The following is a 20,837-nucleotide window of genomic DNA, read 5'->3' as shown; positions in this document are numbered from 1 at the left end:
TGCTTTCTTTTAGAAATGCTTGTTTATTAGGAATTTAAAGATATTTGTTGAATTAATGAATCAATACAGTAATTTCTAGTAACCTTCATTATTTTCAATCCTTATTTTAGTTTACTTAATCTTTGCTCCTTGAAAAACCAAGATCACTTGCTGAAACTGACTGTTTCGAGCTTGGACTATAGCAGAGATGGATTGGCTAGGGTCATACTTTCCAAAATCTTAACAGCAGCCACTGATGTGAGTATAACATAGGCAATAAAACTATATATTTCATAACCAGTTAATTCAGTATTTTATAAATTTTGGCCTAATAAAACTAATTATAAATTCTAAGACTATGGGATGGAATTTTAGTTTACTTTAAAATTTTAGTTCCTCCAAAGAACTCGATATAGTACACATATTTTTATATAAAGGGAAAGAAGCAGCTAGATTGAAACACAAGTATTTTACTTTACTTGGACTAAAAAATATTCATATCAAGGGCTAGACCATCAATTCCAGTCTTTCTGCCCTTTTCAAGTAGCAGAACTGTCCCAAAACAAAGTCGAATAGACCGTCCATAGTGAAGTTTGGGTGGTGGTTTTTTTCTTTCTTTTTTTTTTTTTTAATGTTCTTATTTATCTTTATAGGCCTGCAGGCTGTATGCAACAAAACATTTAAGAGTATTATTGAGAGCTAATGTTGAATTCTTCAATAATTGGGGAATTGAATTACTAGTGACCCAGCTGCATGATAAAAACAAAACGATTTCTTCTGAAGCTCTTGATATTCTCGATGAAGCATGTGAAGACAAGGTAAAGTTTCATTATTTTATAATAAAACCCTTAGACATGAATTTTTATTAAAACATTCAAATTTGATAGAAAATTACGTGAAATTATAATGTATATAATATAGTGGTTTTAGAAATAGAGAATTTACTATCTTCATGCAGTTATTAATTTGCCTAATAATTATTTCTTTTAGGCCAATCTCCATGCTCTTATTCAGATGAAGCCAGCTTTATCTCACCTTGGGGACAAGGGTTTGCTTCTCCTCCTGAGGTAAATTTGAAGAAAATTTTTCTTATAGTTATGTTTTCTGTTGTGTTCTCTCTGGCAGTGTGTATTAAAGCTGGATTCAAATCTGTAAAGGAAGCACTCTAAAGAGTTTAGCTGTTAACTTCTGAAAGAGGCCTGTTTTAGAATATTGGACATCCTTTAATACTGAAACTCTGTCTTTTCATTGTTTTTCTTAATGTTTCTTTTACATTTCCATGTGTCCTCATTCTTTTCATGACATTTTCTTTACTGTGGTTGGATTCATGTGTTTTTGCAAAGATTGTGAAAATTTATTTGTATTTGAAATTACAATGAATAAAAATTGACCTTTTAGTTTTAGGAAGGAGCTGTTCTTAAAGTCTTTTACCTCCTTAAACATATTTTGTTTGAGATGTTTTAGCTCCTTAAACATTTTTTGTGAGACTTAATGTTAAACTATTGCCTGTTTTAATTTACAGATTTCTCTCCATTCCAAAAGGGTTTTCCTATTTGAACGAAAGGGGTTATGTAGCAAAACAGTTGGAAAAGTGGCACAAGGTAACTTGCTATTGAATAAGTTTCAATTTGTATCTTTTTATCTTGGGAAATAGATTGTGAATTTAGAGGATTTTTAAAATATTGTCAGTATTTTGAAACTAAAAAAGTTAAATATTTAAACATTCATGTGAAGTCAAGTCTTAAAATTCTGTATAATTATTTGTATTTATATTTGTCTACTTTTTAAACTATAGTTATTTTATAGAGAACTATTGATTTTGTGTAAATTCTGTTGAAATTTTGCTTTCAATTTAATTGATATAATCTATTGGTATCGTTTGTCAACCCTACTTACCATCATTTCTTTTATTCTTGGGTTCCTTTCACACGCCTTTTAAGCTGAAACTAAAACAATTTTCCTAAATGAAGATTAAAAAACAGTTCTACCAAGCAGATATAATCATCTAATTAAACTTCATTTTAAGGTGTACTTTTCATAAATCTGAGAGCAAACTTCTTGCTGTTGTATATAATAGGGAAATCTAGGAAGAAGGGAGTAGTTTGAAGGTATTAGTTAACTTCCTAGCTTTTCTTTAGGTGGTCATCACTGTGACTTCAGTTTCATTTGATGCATTGTAAATTGTCAAAGCATCTTAGAAACTCATGGATTAATCAATCCTAATGTAAATGATTTTCAGATTTTCCATTATTTCAGATCATTATTTATATTGTCTATATTGAACCATGTTTCATAAGATATTCTCATTTTTTAAAAATACTATAGCTATAGTTATAGTTACCAGAGGTGGGGTGTGGGGAGAGAGGGAGTTGGATGAAGGCAGTCAAATGATACAAACTTCCAGTTATAAATAAGTACTAGGAATATAATGTACATAATAAATATAATTAACACAGCTGTATGTTATATATGAAAGTTGTCGAGAGAGTAAATCCTAGGAGTTCTTATCACAAGGGAAAATTTTTTTTTTATTTCTTTAATTTTGTATCTGTATGAGGTGATGGATGTTCACTAAACTTATTTTGATGATCCTTTCACAATGAGTGTAAGTCACATCATTATGCTTTACTCCTTAGACTTATACCGTGCTGTATGTCAATTACATCTCAATAAAACTGGAAGAAAAAAAGGGAAAAAATACTATAACTATAAAGTGTACAACTTCAGGCCTGAAGTCTTTCAGTAATTGGTGAATTAGAAAACTAAAATAAAGATGTGATAGTTTTGAACTTCCCTGGTGGTCCACTGGTTAAGAATCCATCTGCCAATGCAGGGGACATGGGTTCGATCCCTGGTTCGTGAAGAACCCACATGCTGTGGGGCAACTAAGCCCGTGCGCCACAACTACTGAGCCCGCACGCCGCAACTACTGAAGCTTGTGCACTCTGGGGCCTGCGTGCTGCAACTACTGAAGCCTGCATGCCTAGAGCCTATCCTTCTCACCATAATGAGAAGCCCCGCACACTGCAATGAAGAGTAGCCCCTGCTGGCCACAACTAGAGAAGGCCCACGTGCAGCAGTGAAGCTCAGTGCAGCCAAAAAAAAAAAAAAAAAGAGATATGATAGTTTTATTTTCTAAATAGAAGATGTTTAAACTAGTTACCGTAATAAGATTGGTCACTTTATTATACAAATTATATTAGGAAATTGTTTAGCAAATCTGGTACAGCACTTTCAGATAGTACGTACAAAATATTAACTGATATAACAAAATCATGTGTCGTGTATAAGGAAACAGAAGAAGGGTTAATGATTCTGCCGTAGGGATTAGCAAAAAAAATGTTAGGCTGAGGAGAGGATGTGATATTTGAAGTGGTCTTGAGGAGTAAATAGTCAAATTGGAAGAAGGATGTTCAAGGATGAGGGGGCAGAATAATAAATCTGTATAGGTTATTGAAACTTCACAGACTTGTGAGGAAAGCCATATTCCAGTGCGGTTGGGGCTAGGATAAGTGGGGTGTGGCAAGATGAGGATGGAATGGTGAATTAGAACTAGATTGAATTAGAATTAGAACTAGGCTTTTATAAGCCACATTATGTCATACTAAGGGATTTCAATTTTGTAGGAAGTAGGGGGAATCTTTACAAGTGTAAAGAATATTCATAGTCTGAACTATACTTTAGAAAAAGATCACAGTGTAGTAGCAGAAGTATGGTCATCAAGGTAAAGAAATCTAGGAATACTGAGACCAGTTTAGAAGCAAAATTGATAAGAGCATGGACTTCAGTGGTGGTTAGGTTCCATAGTCAGGGACACATTTTCTGGACATTTTTGAAATAAGATGGACAGGATTTGTGAACTGATTGGATGTAATGAATGAGAGGTCCCACTTGACCCTTAAGGTTTCTGATTTGAATGACTGAATACATAATGGCTTACCATTAAAAGATTGTGATTACAAAAGGTGGTTTGCAGCAATGAGGATAATGAATTTTGAATAAGTTGAACTGGTATTGCCTGTTGTATGGCAAGTGAGAGTATCCAGAAAATATTTGGAAATGTGCATCTGGAGCTCAGATATGAGCTGAAGATAGAAGTTTGGGAGTTGTCAGTGAATAGTAGTAGTTGAAATTTGAATTGAGTGAGATCACCAAGGAAAATGTAAAGAACAAAGAAGTAAAACTGGAAATTGCTCCCTAGAGAACACTCTGCTTTTTTTTTTTTATCTTTATGCTTTCTTTAATATATAACTTAATTTATTTTTAATTTTTGGCTGCATTGGGTCTTCACTGTTGTGTGCAGCTTTTCTCTAGTTGCAGAGAGCGGGGGCTACTTTTCATTGCAGTGCGCGGGCTTCTCATTGTGGCGGCTTCTCTTGTTGCGGAGCATGGGCTTTAGGTGTGCGGGCTTCAGTAGTCGTGGCACACGGGCTCAGTAGTTGTGGCTTACGGGCTCTAGAGCACAGGCTCAGTAGTTGTGGCGCACAGGCTTAGTTGCTCTGCGGCATGTGGGATCGTCCCAGACCGGGGCTCGAACTCGTGTCAGGCGGATTCTTAACCACTGTGCCACCAGGGAAGCCCGAACACTCTGCCTTCATGAGGGGAATAAAAGGACAGGGACATTGAGGAAAAAATTATCAGCATGGCTTCACTAAAGGATGCTTCAGGAAGGAGAGGTCAGTGGTATATATTCTTGAGAGAGGTCAGGTAAGGTGAACACTAGAAAAAAAGCCTGTTGAAGGTGACCAGTCATTGGTGAATTTTGCTAGAGCAATTTCAGTAACAAGTTATAAACAGATGCTGAATTGCAGTTAGTTAGGCAGTAAATGCGAGATGTAAATATAAAGACAGTATAGTCTACTCTCTCAAATTAGAGAAAGGGAGAAAGGGAGGGGAACTAACTTAGTGATTGCCTACAGTTAAACTTAGTGCCTTTCAAGTATTACCTCACTTAATCCTCAAAGCAACCCTGTGAAATGTTTTTGTATTATTTCTATGTTGTGAATGAAAATGTGGAAGCTAAGATGAGTAAACTAATTTATCCTAGGTCACAGAGCATGAAAATAACAGAGCAGGGGCACTTTTTGATTCCAAAGCCCATGCTTTTTCCACTATATTTGATTTCCTCCCAGTAGCTTGCAGCATGCCAAGATGAAGTTGAGACTGTCGCTTTTTCTAGGTAATAAAGCATCCAGGCCTGAATAATATTGAAAATTCACTCATTCAATTTAAAACTTTCATCCCTAGCCCAGGCTTGGTATAGAAATCTGCAATGGAGGGAGGATATGGTTCGTTTCATCACTCTGTTATTTATCTCCTCCCCATTTACCAGGTGCAAATTTGGAGCCTCTTCAGCTTTAGAGCAGGAGGAGGAGGGGGTACAGGGTCATGGACAGTCTTACTCAACTGATGCAACTGTTATCTGGGGTTGTTAGCTTTGAGCGGGGCAGATTTCAGATGTTGATTCTTTTACTCGAGGGTTATGTTCATGAATTCCTTGAAGACCTCATTCTGGGGATCTCTCATTTGCAGTACCCTTGACTGAATCAATGGCTCCTCTGGCTGCCTACTTACAATACCTCCTAGTAGCTAGAGGTTCACCCTCATTTGGGGTCTTCTTGCTCCTCCAGTAGGTCCTTTTTGGGCAGAATCCTCAAGATGATCCACATCAGAAACTCAGTGCATTTCATAGCTATAAACCATACCCCTCAACTTTGCTAGTGTTTTCCACATGGACGCCACTGGTCAAAAGACTAACCAAGCAATACCATGTGAATGTAACTATTCCTGCATAAAGCTCAAAATACCTTCCTTAATTAGAATTTTTGTACTGAGATGTTCATGTATAGGGAGATTATGGTAGTATAGTATATAGAGTAATATAGTGGTTGTAGTAGCAGTAGTAGAAATTTGGTATGCTGATAATATAATTAAAATCTTGTATTACTTTTGCAAAGTAAAGAACCTAAAAGAAAAGCAGGAAAAGTAAGTTTTTAGAGTCTCTAAGTAGGGAGTTAAGGTAACCCACCAAATTTAAGTAGTCTAAAATGGTTTAAAATGAAAAATGTCTCCTTGCCCCCTTTTTCTATCTTTTCTGAAGATAATGTCTGTTAATATTTTGTATGCACTGAAAGATGTTTTGTGCATCTATAAGTATATATTCTTCATATAAAAATACAAATGAATCCATTCACAGCTGTAAATAAAATTGTATTTAATTTTTTTGCTTAGCAGTGTATCTAAGAGATCTTTTCAGAGCTGTGCATTTAGAGCTGTCTAATTCTCTTTAATGGCTGCATAGTAAATTATAGCAATGTACCCTAATTTTTATAATCACACCTGTATTATGGGCATTTAGACTGTTTCCAACTTTTTTAGTTTTGTAAACAGTGTTTGCTGGATATTCTTGCATGTATATCTTTGCATACTTGTGCAGGTATATCTTTTGAACAAATTTCTAAAGTATAATTGTTGAGTCAAAAAGTATGTGAATGTAAAGTTTTGATAAATACTGCCAAATTGCTTTTCAGAGTTTCTACCAATTCCTTCTAGACGTTTAATTTAAAGTGGAGATCTTTGCAATAAAGATGGTGGTGTGATTGACTGTCTCGGTTTAAAGAATTTAACTAGAAAATTTCCAAGTTTTAGTTGGAAATATTTTTTACATTTGACCTGATTTAAAGGGAGAGAGATTGTTTCTTACCAAACGGTGCTAAAATGGTAGAACTCAGTTAATTTCCTTTTAAAATTTCTAGTGAATATCTTCAGAGTTTAATATTAAGAAGCTAGTTTTGGGACTTCCCTGGTGGCACAGTGGTTAAGAATCTGCCTGCCAATGCAGGGGACACAGGTTTGAGCCCTGGTCTGGGAATATTCCACATGCCGCGGAGCAACTAAGCCCGTGCACCACAACTGCTGAGCCTGTGCTTTAGAGCCTGTGAGCCACAACTACTGAGGCTGCATGTCACACCTACCGAGGCCGCATGCCACAACTACGGGAGCCCTCACACCTAGAGCCCCTGCTCTGCAACAAGAGAAGCCACGGCAATGAGAAGCCCGCGCACTGCAACGAAGAGTAGTCCCCACTCGCCACAACTAGAGAAAGCCTGTGCGCAGCAACGAAGACCCAACACAGCCAAAAATAAATAAACAAACAAATAAATAAATAAAAAGCTGTTCTTTTTTTTTTTTAATGGGGACAGGAATTCAAATATGACAAAAAAATTTTTAGCTTACTTGTATGGACCCTAAAATATTAATTGAAAATGAGGAAAAGCGTATAAGCAGAAATCTTATAGGTATGGATGTGATAGAACATTTGCATTCATAATACCTTGTTCTATCTACTCTTTTCAAAAATTTCTTAAATTTCCTGAACAGATGTTCATTTTTCTCATATTTATGCTTCCAAAGATTTGTTAGGTACCTAACATATTACAAATTTAGTGAATGTTGTTATGATATATATAATTAAAACAATATTATCTTCTAGGAATATAATTCAAAATATGTTGACTTGATTGAAGAACAACTTAATGAAGCACTTACTACTTACCGAAAGCCAGTTGATGGTGACAACTATGTTCGTCGGAGTAACCAAAGGTATAGTCCAGTTAATGGAATAATTTATTGCTAGTCCTCAAACATAAAATTTAAAACCAAATTATTGTAAATCATTACTTTTTAAAGTTTTCTGAGTTATTTTGTTCCTTACACTGACATAGGAAAAGTCTTTTTAAAGCACAGCATTGAATGTTCAAAAATTCAGTGGCATTCATAACTTGAATACCCTGACTAATATAGCATAGTGTTCAGATCCCTCCATGTCCTTACCCTAGTGTGTATTTCTTGTCTTAGTTCTCTTAGCGTTACTCAGAGACCAGCTAAACTATTATTTTTCTAGAGGAATTCTCATGCCTTTCCACCTCCGTATTTTTATTTATGCTGAGTGATTATGTCTAATTCTGTTTATCTAGTACTTTATTATAAGTCATTTTTTAAAATTAGCTTATTTAAAATGAACCAATAGGTATATCAATCATTTTTATTATACTAGATTACAGCGTCCTCATGTCTACCTACCTGTACACCTTTACGGACAACTGGTACACCACAAAACAGGCTGTCATTTGTTGGAAGTACAGGTAAAAACATAATTTGCTTATTTTAAATAGCTACAGTAGTAGAAAAAACTTAGTATTGCTAAAGTATTATCTTTTCAAAAACTTCTCAAAAGCCTTCAGAAAGTCAGTGGCATAGTTGCTTTTAAAGCCATCCATCTTGTAATTGACTTAGCATTCTTTGTTTGCAGTGCTTAGAGATATTACTGGCTTGCATGCATTTCCCTGACTTGCATATGACTATTTGCATAGCTAATTTGTTATGTAGAGTAAGTAATCCAGTGAAGGTCTGAGTTCTTTCCTTTCTAGTTTATTGGGGAAGTTCATCTCCTTAGTAAAAACATACTGAAAAACTGAGTTTCTTCATTCCTCTTGTTGGGAAGTTAAACTGAACCTGAAACATATTCAGTTACCTTTGGTGAGCAAAAACTGAAAGTATCAGTTGCTGTTTGTTAGTGCCTCACTGTTTTCATATATTTCATGTAATGTAAGGCTTAGACAAGCAGTTGTTCTTTGAGTATAGTATGCACGCCAGATTTTGGCTGGGAATATGTCTTGCTACTAGGTGTTTTCAATAAATGTAACCCTTATTTTAAGAATGGTTATAGAAGTATTTGTGTTTCTGAACAATAGTAACCTAGCAGTTTAGTTCCTTTTCATATCAGTGTTCATTTCAGGAGCAAAAGTTTTGCATAAATATATTCCACAGTTTCATGTATTTTTATATTGTCTGTGAAGACTATTGAGACTATATATTTTTTTAATTCACTGAAAATTTAAATGATTTTCTCAGTATCATTACCTACATAGTATGATAAAGTCTAGGTGTTAATTTGTTATTTTCTATCTAAAAGAAATAATGATCGTTAATGGCTAACATTTTTCTAATACTAAGCCCCAAGTACTTTGTTACACTTATGTAATAATTCATTAAATCATTAAACTTTATGAAACAGAGTTTAGGAAATCAAGACATGGGGAGATTAAGTAACTTGCTCAAGGCCACTTAGCTAATAAGTTCTAACTCTAGTATATGAATTCAGAGCCCATGTCCTAATGCTGCTTCTTAAGAAATTCGACATAAAATTATTTTAGGATTTTAAATATGCAAAAATTACTAAATACAAACCTTAAATTGGTTTTAAGATACAATAAGAATATATGTTAAAGACATACTGTTAATCATATGGTATTTTTTTCCTCTCTCCAGAATATTATTACAGAACTCTGTCACAGTGTCCGCACACCAGATTTGGATAAATGGGAAGAAATTAAAAAACTGAAAGCATCTCTATGGGCCTTGGTTTGTAATAAACACTTCTGTAAGATCTTCTTAATTTTTAGATTTTACTCATTTTCCTGATTATATTAAATAAATAAAAATAATTTTATTTGGAACGTGTTCTTAGATTAGTATTCTAAAGCAAAGATTGTTCCTGCCCATTTAAATATTATTTTATGTTGGAAAATAAATGATTAAACTGTTAGTTTTCTTGCTGAGACAGATGGAACTTTAATTCCTAAAGTTCCTTATGTGAGGTTTTTTTCACAGTTCTTTCTCTCTTATAGACGTGGTTAAATTTTTTGGTTTTTTGGGTAGCTTTCCAAATCTCTTGAAGGAGTTAGTATTGTAAATATATTTGATATGTGATTTCTTTTCTTTTAGGGAAATATTGGCTCATCAAATTGGGGTCTCAATTTGCTACAGGAAGAAAATGTGATTCCAGATATACTAAAACTTGCAAAACAATGTGAAGTTCTTTCCATCAGAGGGTGTGTCATTTAACTCAAATCTTTCTGAAGTATATATTTTTGTTCACAGATGAGTGTGAGGGAAGAGTATTTTATGATTGCAGTTTTTCAGTGCATCAGGTTAAACATCTTAAGGAACTCCTTGTTTATTAATATTATTGATATTTTATTCTTATCATTGTAATATTGACATTTAGCTTGCAGATAAACAGAGTATAGTGTGTCCAAATAATCTAGTAGTGCAAATATTCCAAATTTATTTCAGAAAAGCTAATGTATATATTTTTCCCTGATCACAATATGTTCTTTTAGATTTTTTCCTTGTAATTAATATTTTCATTATGAAGGTTTTCATGTTATTTTTAATGGCTATTAAAGAAAGCGCAAATGTACATATAGCAAACTAATATTTTATAGTTGCTTTAAGAAATCTCAGTTTGGAATTATAAACTGTCATTACTGTATCTTTTACTTACAGGACCTGTGTATATGTGCTTGGGCTCATAGCCAAAACCAAACAAGGCTGTGATATTCTAAAATGTCACAACTGGGATGCTGTAAGGCACAGTCGCAAACATCTGTGGCCAGTGGTTCCAGATGATGTAGAACAACTCTGTAATGAACTCTCATCTGTTCCAAGCACTCTGAGTTTGAACTCAGAGTCAACCAGCTCTAGACATAATAGTGAAAGTGAATCTGCGCCATCAAGTGAGTACTGTGACAGGGTCATAATAAAGTTAGCCGAAACTAACGCTTGTGATATCAAAATTTAAATGAATTTTACATTCTTAATTTACTTTTCTCTGAGATAATTTGGCAGTAATAGTGTCTTGGAGAATGCATATCTTTTCACAACAGGGAGTATAGCTACCAGCCTACATTGTTCTCTCCCTTTGCTTTCTAAATAGGCCTTGGAAAAGGCTTACAGAGTTTACTTACAGAGTTAAATAATAAGCCATGTCCCAGAAGACCCATTCCCCTTTTTTGCAATTTCTAATAAGTAAATGTTTATTCATCTACTTTCTTCATTTACCTAATTCTTTTGTTCATTTTTCAGATATAGGGTTGTTGAACTAGAATATATTTAAGAGATATTATATTCATATACTCATCTTTGAAAGAAGAGCTAAATTTTAAAATTAGCGAAACTGTTAAAAGATGGAGTATCAAAAATAAATTAAATGAAAAATGGTTTGCAGTTTTAAGCCTTGTGCTAAATGCTACTAGGTGCAGAAGATTTTAGACACTTTTTTTTTAAAGAAGATAGTGCAATATTTATCAAACCATATTTCACTAGATCTAAGATACCATAAATTATAATATGCACCACTGTTTAAGAAAAAAAAATGCTGCCTATTGCAAGATGCATGCTGATTTTAGAGATTTTAAGTGTGAAAAATGTGCATCTTAGAATTGGCAAAATATGGAAATACAGTGCAGTGTGCAAGTTTAAGATTTTATTTTGCCTTCTTTCAGAATATATTTGAAGTAATTTATAACTATTCAACAGAAAATTAAAAATAAAAATAGAATAAAATCCCATAGATGTCATTAGGCACCTGGATTGAGTCTTTTATTAGAGGCCCTGAATTTAGATGAGTTTCTTAGTTCCTAAGGCAAAGTGAGAAATAAATATAATTGGTTTAAACATGAATTTAAAATGTTGTGACTCGGTTCTTTGTAAGTATAGTTTGCTTAAGATTGGACATTCATTTCTTATAAGATTGATTTTTCTTGCCTATTGTGATTTGAGGAATAAACCACCAGGAATCTGTACCAACTGAGTAAATATCCAGGGTCAAGTCTCCTTTTTGCCTTTAATTTTATCTTGAATATTTGGAGGGTTTGGAAACTCACTGAGATAAAAGAAACTTTATGCAAGCTGTGACATAATGAGTTCTGTAGTTTTTCTTTGGAAATAACAGAAGATCATCATAATGACAAATTTTATATTTTATTCAAGGACAAATTCTGGGTCTCAAGGAAGCTCTTTTTATGTGGCTCAGCAGTCTGACTCTTTATTTTTGAAAAATTTTTCCCCAGGTGACTATTAAACAAAAATTTCCTGAATTATGTCACTAATAGTTACTATGATTATTTGTCCTTTTTTATCTGCTTTTATTAATCCTTTGATCATAGGTATGTTCATAATGGAGGATGACCGGTTTGGCAGCAGCTCTACTAGTACATTTTTCCTTGATATCAATGAAGATGCAGAGCCAGCATTTTATGATCGATCTGGACCTATGAAGGATAAAAATTCATTCCCTTTCTTTGCTTCTAGTAAACTTGTGAAGAATCGTATCTTAAATTCGCTTACTTTGCCTAATAAAAAACATCGTAGTAGCAGTGATCCAAAAGGAGGGAAACTGTCATCTGAAAATAAGACAAGCAACAGGCGGATCAGAACGCTTACAGAGCCCAGTGTTGACTTTAATCATAGTGATGATTTCACACCCATATCCACAGTACAGAAAACATTACAATTAGAAACTTCATTTGTTGGGAATAAGCACATTGAAGACACTGGTAGTACTCCAAGTATTGGAGAGAATGACTTAAAATTCACCAAGAGTCTTGGTACAGAGAATCACAGAGAAAACACAAGCCGAGAGAGATTAGTTGTAGAAAGTTCAGCGAGCTCACATATGAAGATACGTAGCCAAAGTTTTAATACAGACACTACAACAAGTGGCATAAGTTCAATGAGCTCAAGTCCTTCACGAGAGACAGTAGGTGTAGATGCTACGACTGTGGACACTGACTGTGGAAGTATGAGTACTGTGGTAAGTACTAAAACTGTTAAGACAAGCCACTATTTGACGCCACAGTCTAACCATCTCTCTCTCTCTAAATCAAACTCAGTGTCCCTGGTGCCTCCAGGTTCTTCTCATACACTTCCTAGAAGAGCACAGTCCCTTAAAGCACCCTCTATTGCTACAATTAAAAGTCTAGCAGACTGTAACTTTAGTTACACAAGTTCTAGAGATGCCTTTGGCTACGCTACACTGAAAAGATTACAGCAGCAAAGAATGCATCCATCCTTATCTCATTCTGAAGCTTTGGCGTCTCCAGCAAAAGATGTGCTGTTTACTGATACCATCACCATGAAAGCCAACAGCTTTGAGTCCAGGTTAACACCAAGCAGGTGAGCAAATATACATTTTAAAATGAACAATAATGTTTGCATTTTAATAGACTTAAATGTAAAGCATTAGCCAGGTTTTACATCTACGTAAACCTCAGAACTGACCTATTATAATTGTTTACTATAGTAGGCTATAAGCTCCTAGTTACCCGATATGATTTGAAATGGATTCTTGCAGCTGCGAGGGGGGAAAAGAAACTCCTTTAGGCCCTGAAAATAAACATATATGGTTTACAATGACACATAAGTCACAAGCTTTTTTTTATTTATTTCTCGCTTCTGCAAGGATCGATTTTAAAAAGAAGCATGTCGGGGGAATCAGGAGCTTAAGACCTACAATAACAAACAACCTTTTCAGGTAGGTCAATTTAAGGCTCCAAAAGTTGACTTTTTTTTTTTTTAAGATAACTGAAAATTTCAGTATAATTCTTTTCAGTTTAAGTAGCTGTGATTATTAAGTAGGAACCAAATGAACATTAAATGAATTACTTGGCCCTCAGAATTCAGCAATAGCAGTTTGCCTGTGCTCAGGAGCATTTGGGAGATTTCTATGCCATATCTAAAGATTATATCAAGCTGGTCAAAGTAGTAGATTTTACCTATAAAAGATATGCAGTGTTAAATTTTATTGTTGCAAAAATTTCTATACCTTCCTTTTTTGTTGGACCAAATACTTCTAAAAACTTTCTTTAGTTTTAGATTGTTCATTTTCATTTATTAAATGGATTAGTATTTGTCAAGTACTGAGACTAGTGCCTAGCACATACTAAGACACTCGATAAAAGTTAGCTGTTATCATCATCATCACTATTATTATTGATAGTTATTTCTTTCATGTAATCCATTTGGCTCTTATATAACCAAATTCTTAAGTTATTAAGCAATTTTGTTTCAGGAATGTTAACACATTTAGTAGAAGAGATCCCTTGTAGCAAATAATAAATTATATTCCCTTTGGTAGAATTTCATAAATTATGCAGTAATGTCTTATCTACCTGACAGCCTCATCCCTCCCAACAGCTCACTAGTATAAACCTATGCAGTGAACTTCACAGATTTTATTCAAAGGAAGTACCTCTGACCCACATTCATAGTTTGTTGATGTTTATTCTAACAAGTTTGTATATCAGATTTTCAGGCCTATGGAAGCAACAGTTATAAGCTGCTACTGGTAGGGACACTGACAGGAAAGGAGAGCTGATAAAATTGGTGGCAAAGGAGGAAACTTTTATACTACAACGAAGTATTTGGAAACTCAGAGACTACAGCAGCTAGTAGCATTCAGCAAGGGGCAGTAATGGAGCACACCAAAATAAGCAGTAAGGCTACCACCATCTTAGAGCTCAGTACAATAACCAAAGTGCTGTTAACTCTGAACCACCCAGTTAGGGTTATTCTGTCTCACTGAAGCAGGCATTTCTATCTAAACTGATTAAAGCACAGATAAAAAGTTTCATTGCTTAAATATTCATTAGAATAAACCGGAAACAACTATTGCGAATCACTATTTCCTAATCATTCTGGGTTCTTAGGATCCTATTTCCTGTATTCTCTGTTAGATCAAGAGAAGGATATTTGGAAATCTTACTCCTGGAATAAAATGCCAAGTTATCAGCACTATAAAGGATTAATAGATGTTTTTAATTTCTTGGGAGGGGAAAAAAAAAGAAAAAGCAGTCAAGAGAAACAGAAACAGCTGTACAGAGGCATGAGGCTTAACAAAAATCTCATGTTGGTCAAATCTGTCACTTATTCTTCAAACTGTGTTTAGTATTTAACTGTGTACTGGGTTCCATGGAGGAAAAAATTGTGTAGACATTAGTCTTCCTATTCCCACTTGTTTCCTTTGGTTAGTTCAGAGAAAATGAAAATGATGGACGATAACTACACATTTACTGTAAAATAATAGTTTGGAATCTAGGCTGAGAAGATTTTTTTTTTCCTTATAAAATTAGAAGAGTAGTCATACTGATACCTATGGTATAATGGTTAGCATGAATCCAGCATTCTTAAAAACCATATCTTACTGAGTATTTCCTTGGGGCATAGCAGAAAAAACACTGAAGTAGGAATCCTTAATCTTGAGTTATAATCCTGGCACTGAATGAATGAACTTGGAAAAAGTTCCATAAATTATGCTATAATGTCTCATCTGCTTGGAATTCAAAAGTTTTGCAAGCCTCATCAATGCAGAACAAACCCAGGCAAACCTCTCAATTGTTTACCGTGGTAAATCTGTATGGTAAAGTTCATGAATTTTGAAGTATGTAGGCCTCAATTGCCTAATCTAGTGGAGATTGGACTAGATCAAGTGGTTTTAAGCTTTTTTTAAATGTCGCTTTTTAAGTAGAGAAACCTTTCTTCACAAAAACATTGCTGTGGAAACCCAAAACGTAGAATATGTAAAAACAGAGCTATTCTGGTTGAAATAGGTATTGTGGAGGTGAGTATACCAGTAATTTCTTCCCCTTCACTCCAGTAGTCTTTGAAGAGTTCTGTGGAATCACAGAGGTATAACAGAGTACAATTTAAAAACTACTGACCTATTTTATAAAATTTGTAAATTTCAATTATGAGTGGTTTTTAGGTGGAAGTTCGTAGAAATTAGTGGGTTTTGCTATGATAATTTTAATAGCTACTATTTATAAAACATTATTTTGTGTTCTTTTCAAAATAATTCTTCGTTTTAATATCAGGGTATGTTATTACATTTTAAATGACTTGAGTTTTCAAATAGCAGTATACATATAGTGTGGAACCTTGTACAAAGCAGGCGTATGATAAATATCTTAGCATGTCTGTTGCATGAATAAAAATCTGTATAAGAAAGGTGTATCTTATGGAAATGTCATTATTCCATGTTATGGAATCACTGGTAAGGAATGCATTGAGGAAATATCAGTGCTTCATATAAAACTGTCTCTTGTAATATTTATATATGATACCATTTTTACTGTTTTTTTTTTTAGATGTGTACTTTATTTTAATTCTTGGCTGTGTTGGGTCTTTGTTGCTGTGCACGGGCTTTTCTCTAGTTGTGGCAAGCGAGGGCTACCCTTTGTTGCAGTGCACAGGCTTCTCATTGTGGTGGCTTCTTTTGTTGCGGAGTACGGGCTCTAGGGTGCACGGGCTTCAGTCGTTGTGGCATGCAGGCTCTAGAGCTCAGGCTCAGTAGTTGTGGCGTACGGGCTTAGTTGCTCTGTGGCATTCCCCGACCAGGGATCAAACCCGTGTCCACTGCATTGGCAGGTGGATGCTTAACCACTGCATCACCAGGGGAGTCCCATTTTTACTGTTTTGTGTCTGTCTTCTGTGTTACAAAATCTTATGTTGATAAAGTAATTACCACACAAAGAATAAGTGATTATCCTTATTTTAATAAAAATAATCTTAAATAGAATTAGTAGACGTGCCCTTACTTATAGCAAATCTAGCAGTCTCAAATGGTTGTGAAGTTAGTTCTTGGATAATACCTCTGTTTTCTGAGGTCAGTTTTTTATTTATTTTTTACTGCTAGATGTTGAAAGTTATCTTAATTGCTCACCTTTTCACTTTTACCTGGGAGACCGTAACAGTTGTTTTTGGTCAAGAGTCAACATTACTGACGACCTTTTATATATCAACTTATAAGAGAGAAATATTTTCAAGTATTCATATGTTCTCAGTAAATAAGATGGCACTCTTTAGTACTTGACTAGCTTCCTTTATGAAGGTATGAAAATAAACTATAATTCTTTATGTGATTGCTGTAACAAATCAAGAAACTAATATAGTTTTTTTAATGGTATTATAGGTTCATGAAAGCTTTAAGTTATGCTTCGCTAGATAAAGAAGATTTATTAAGTCCTATTAACCAAAATACCCTGCAGCGATCCTCCTCAGTGAGGTCCATGGTGTCCAGTGCAACGTATGGTAGCTCAGATGACTATATTGGTCTTGCTCTTCCAGTAGACATCAATGATATATTCCAGGTATCATAAATTCTATTGTTTTCTTATGAGTTGGTTTACGTTTTTTTTCATATTCTATAACTGCTTATTAGAAATTATAATTTAGAGCAAATACTAATTTGGGGGAAGGTGGTATTTTTAGGCAGTGTTATTTAAAGAAATTTTACCATGAGAATTATTTCACTTTTCTCAACTATTCTATACTCTTTTATTTAGCATCTCTAAGTCCCCAGCACATTATCCTTCTCCTCACACTAAATCAGCATCTTGTTTGATTTCTTTATCAGTATATTCTCTATAGAAATTTTAATGCCTAATCTTGCTTTTTAGTCACACTTGACTTATTCCTTATTGTTTTTTTTAAATGAGATATAACTGACATATAACATTGTGTAAGTTTGAAATGTACAATGTATTCCTTGTTTTATTTAATCCTTGATCCTATTTATCCCAAACATGGCAGCCACATGTTGTGCTAATCCCACGAAATACTCACAAATCTCTAGAAGGTAGATAGTACTAAAGAATACACATTTGTTTAGAAGTCTAAAAACATTTTAGATAAATTCTAAAATAATTATTTTAATATCCATTTAAGTCACCAAGAATAGATAAGGACCTTAAGAGTTTTATGCTATTTTGTCAAGTTTTGGTGATTTAACCTTCTTCAGTATCTTTTCATTATAGGTTCATGTGCTATAGTAATTCTGTTTAAATTACATTTCATTTAATTATGCTAATATACATAAAGTGAATTTTTATAACAGGACTTACCATGACATATCTATTTTAGGTAAAGGATATTCCCTATTTTCAGGCAAAAAACATACCTCCACATGATGATCGAGGTGCAAGAGTGTTTGCCCATGATGCAGGAGGTAATGCATGGTTTTTGTTCTCCTCTTTATATTAAAAAGAAAATTCTTTTCAGTAGGATGACACTAAAAATTCAGGTATACTTACTTTTGGGTCAGCTTAAAAAATTATAGCAAAATAATTGTTTGAGTCAATTTAAAATTAAACCACAGTATTTTTTTGCGAGAGACTTAAAGTGTTTTTCCAACTAAGTACCAAGCCTCTTAAGAAGACAAAGACCAGATCAGTTGCTTCTGTTTTAAACAAACAATACGTGAAAAAATTTTAACACTTACACTCATAGGTCTAAGCAACAGCTGTTTGGGGAAAGGAGAGAGAGAAAAATGTACTTAATACATTACATGATCTCTCTTTGCTATGAGCTGTGGTATTTTAATTAATATATGCCTATCAGCCACAAATTTAAAGCTTTAAAATCTTGATGATTTTTTCTTAACAAGGACCTCTTTAGACTCGGAATTATTACTTTTCTTTACACAAATATTAAGAATTGAAATGATACCTAATTGTGTAATCTTAATTTTTTATTTTGTATTTAAAACCCCATATTGAAGTAATATAAGTATATCTGCTGATGTTAATTATTTTCATAATTTAAAGCAAATTATCCTGTTTTTCTCCCCAGTTAAGGTTAGATTTTGAATCATAAAAGGAGTTCTGGTTTTCTTCCCTAATTTCCCTTCTTTAAAATTTCACATAGTTTAAGGCACCTTGAGAGAGGTGTCATTGATACCATCTTCATCAGATTATGTTTTGTATTTACTTATGCACAGGTCTTCCATCTGGAACTGGAGGTCTTGTAAAAAACTCTTTTCACTTGCTACGACAGCAGATGAGTCTTACAGAAATAATGAATTCAATCCATTCAGATGCTTCTCTGTTTTTAGAAAGCACAGAAGACACTGGACTACAGGAACATACAGATGATAACTGCCTTTATTGTGTCTGTATTGAAATTCTGGGTTTCCAGCCCAGTAACCAACTGAGTGCAATATGTAGTCATTCAGGTGAGTGATTATGTCCTTCAAGATGAACCCACCTGTCTTTGAATCTGCTCCAGTCACAAGTCATCTCCCAGCCCGATTGATCATCCCTCTTACTCCATTCGCATTACCTCAGCCTTAGTACGGTCACTCAGCATCTCCCTGTGGGAATGTTAGTAAGTTTGTCTCCAGTTTTTTCCCCTTCCAATTCATCTTTCATACTACTGCCTTGGATTAGGCTGTTGACAGTTTTTTTTACTGCCTATTCAAGTCCAGCACACAAGACTCTTTGTGTGATCTGTCTGCTGTTTTTTTTACCATTCTCCTATCTTATAATTGATACACCGCTACTGACTAGATGTTTTTTGAACAGACTGTGCTCTTTTTCATGGTTCTAGGCATGAAGAGTGTGTTTTCCCTACTGTTCCCTCTTGCGCCTTCTCCTCACACACATGCAAGCTCACACACAGTGCATTTGGCAAGCCCACCTCATCCTCAGAGTTGGGGCTGTTTTATCTTCAAAGCTTTCTGTGACCCTCTTAGTCGTATGTTGACACTTCTTCCTCTTTACTTTCATTGCTCTTTGTACATAGATCTCATGATAATTATTGCTTGGTTATTTTTTTCCCTTCTACTCAATAAGTTCCTTCAAGGTATGGTCTGTCATGCCTTTTCATTTTTATTTTCTAATACTCAGCTGAGTACTGCTTTATATACTAGGCACTCAGTATTTTTTTGGTGAGGGAGTGAATGAATCAGATCCAGATTCAGCTTTTTTATAAATATGTGTAGATAGCTTTTCTTGGTGAATATCACTTAGCCACCCTCAAAAAAATCTAGTGACAACCAAAGTTCTCTGGGTCATTCATCCACGTTTCTCCATGGCATCCTGATTCAGAACTTCCCAACTGATGGGTTGCAGCACACTGTTGTACCACATCCACAAATAGGATATGGATGTGCTGAGAGATTAATCCCCTCCGTGGCTCCATGCTCCAATCGGGCCTGGGTTTGACAAACCCTTGCACTAGGCACTTACCACTGTGAACAGTCCTGTCCAGGGACCCAGAGTGCTATAATTATTTTCATTTTCTGTGAGCGAAAGGTTTGGACATTATTTTTCTGATGTATTGTACACAGTAAAGAAGATGCTATTTAAAATCATTTGTCTATACATTGTTTATGATATTTTAGTTCTTCTAAGTTCTGTTTCTTCATTTACTCATTCAACAAATACTTATGAAGCACTTACTGTGGAGTTTTGCTATGTAAGTGTTTTCTCTTTATTTATCAAACGAGATAGGGAAGCCAGCTCCCTAATTACCCAGTCACAAGACAGTCCCAGCTAGTTCTAATCCATTTGTGATTATTGAGCTAGTAATCAAGTGGCGTCACATCAAGTGTGGGACTTGTGGAAGACTTGCTGCAGTCAGCAAGGCTCTCACCTTGGCACAGGATCAGAACCCCTCCACCTGTTGTTCTAGTGATACGAAGTGAGGAGGAGAATAACTCTTAATTGGGAAGTGATTACAGTTTACTATTGATACCCCTCTCGGAGGTATGAAGGGAGGCAGGCTAATTGTTAAAAAGTCACTGAACCTCTATGGATTTATGCATTCAACTTAATATTTATTACATCACTACTGTGGATCAGGCATTAAACTAGATGCTAGGAAAACAATTGAGAGAGAGAAAAATAGAAAGATATTATTCTTACACTCTTTGAGCTTTTATCCAATGGAGAAGGAAATGGATTGACTGACCACTCGATCAATCAGTACACAAATATTAATATAAATACTGCGTTTGTAACAAGCGCCATCAAGGATAGGTACATGGTATTAACAAAGGAATATAACCAAGTAGGCAGATCAAAGAAGAGACTTCGGAAGAATTGCTGTTGAGCTGTGGTTGAAAGAATGAATAGAACCTAAGTGAAGACTGGAGTATAGAGAATTTTGAGAGAGAGGAAGCAGCATGAGCAAAGGTCTTCTCTGATGGGAGCAAGTAGGAAGGACTAAAAAGACAC

General features: G+C 34.6%; 1 protein-coding gene across 4 annotated transcripts in view; it reads left to right on the top strand.

Annotated features, from left to right (window-relative positions):
• Window positions 1-20,837, top strand: part of RICTOR (RPTOR independent companion of MTOR complex 2) — a 127,680-nt gene that overhangs the window by 94,969 nt on the left and 11,874 nt on the right. Inside the window, exons 22-35 of one of the 4 annotated variants that reach the window (XM_067730558.1) lie at window positions 111-237; window positions 633-797; window positions 970-1,046; window positions 1,502-1,580; window positions 7,472-7,581; window positions 8,036-8,123; window positions 9,310-9,402; window positions 9,766-9,872; window positions 10,330-10,559; window positions 11,991-12,999; window positions 13,286-13,357; window positions 16,793-16,970; window positions 17,743-17,827; window positions 18,713-18,832. In XM_067730558.1, coding sequence (XP_067586659.1) covers window positions 111-237; window positions 633-797; window positions 970-1,046; window positions 1,502-1,580; window positions 7,472-7,581; window positions 8,036-8,123; window positions 9,310-9,402; window positions 9,766-9,872; window positions 10,330-10,559; window positions 11,991-12,999; window positions 13,286-13,357; window positions 16,793-16,970; window positions 17,743-17,827; window positions 18,713-18,832 — 2,540 coding nt within the window. Of the gene's footprint in view, window positions 1-110; window positions 238-632; window positions 798-969; window positions 1,047-1,501; window positions 1,581-7,471; window positions 7,582-8,035; window positions 8,124-9,309; window positions 9,403-9,765; window positions 9,873-10,329; window positions 10,560-11,990; window positions 13,000-13,285; window positions 13,358-16,792; window positions 16,971-17,742; window positions 17,828-18,598; window positions 18,833-20,837 lie in introns of all 4 variants that reach the window. The other 3 variants (XM_067730556.1, XM_067730559.1, XM_067730557.1) reach the window with 3 other exon arrangements.

The sequence above is a fragment of the Pseudorca crassidens genome, chromosome 3 (genome assembly GCF_039906515.1).
Source record: "Pseudorca crassidens isolate mPseCra1 chromosome 3, mPseCra1.hap1, whole genome shotgun sequence".
NCBI lineage: Eukaryota > Metazoa > Chordata > Mammalia > Artiodactyla > Delphinidae > Pseudorca > Pseudorca crassidens.
This window is presented reverse-complemented; position numbering and strand designations above follow the sequence as displayed.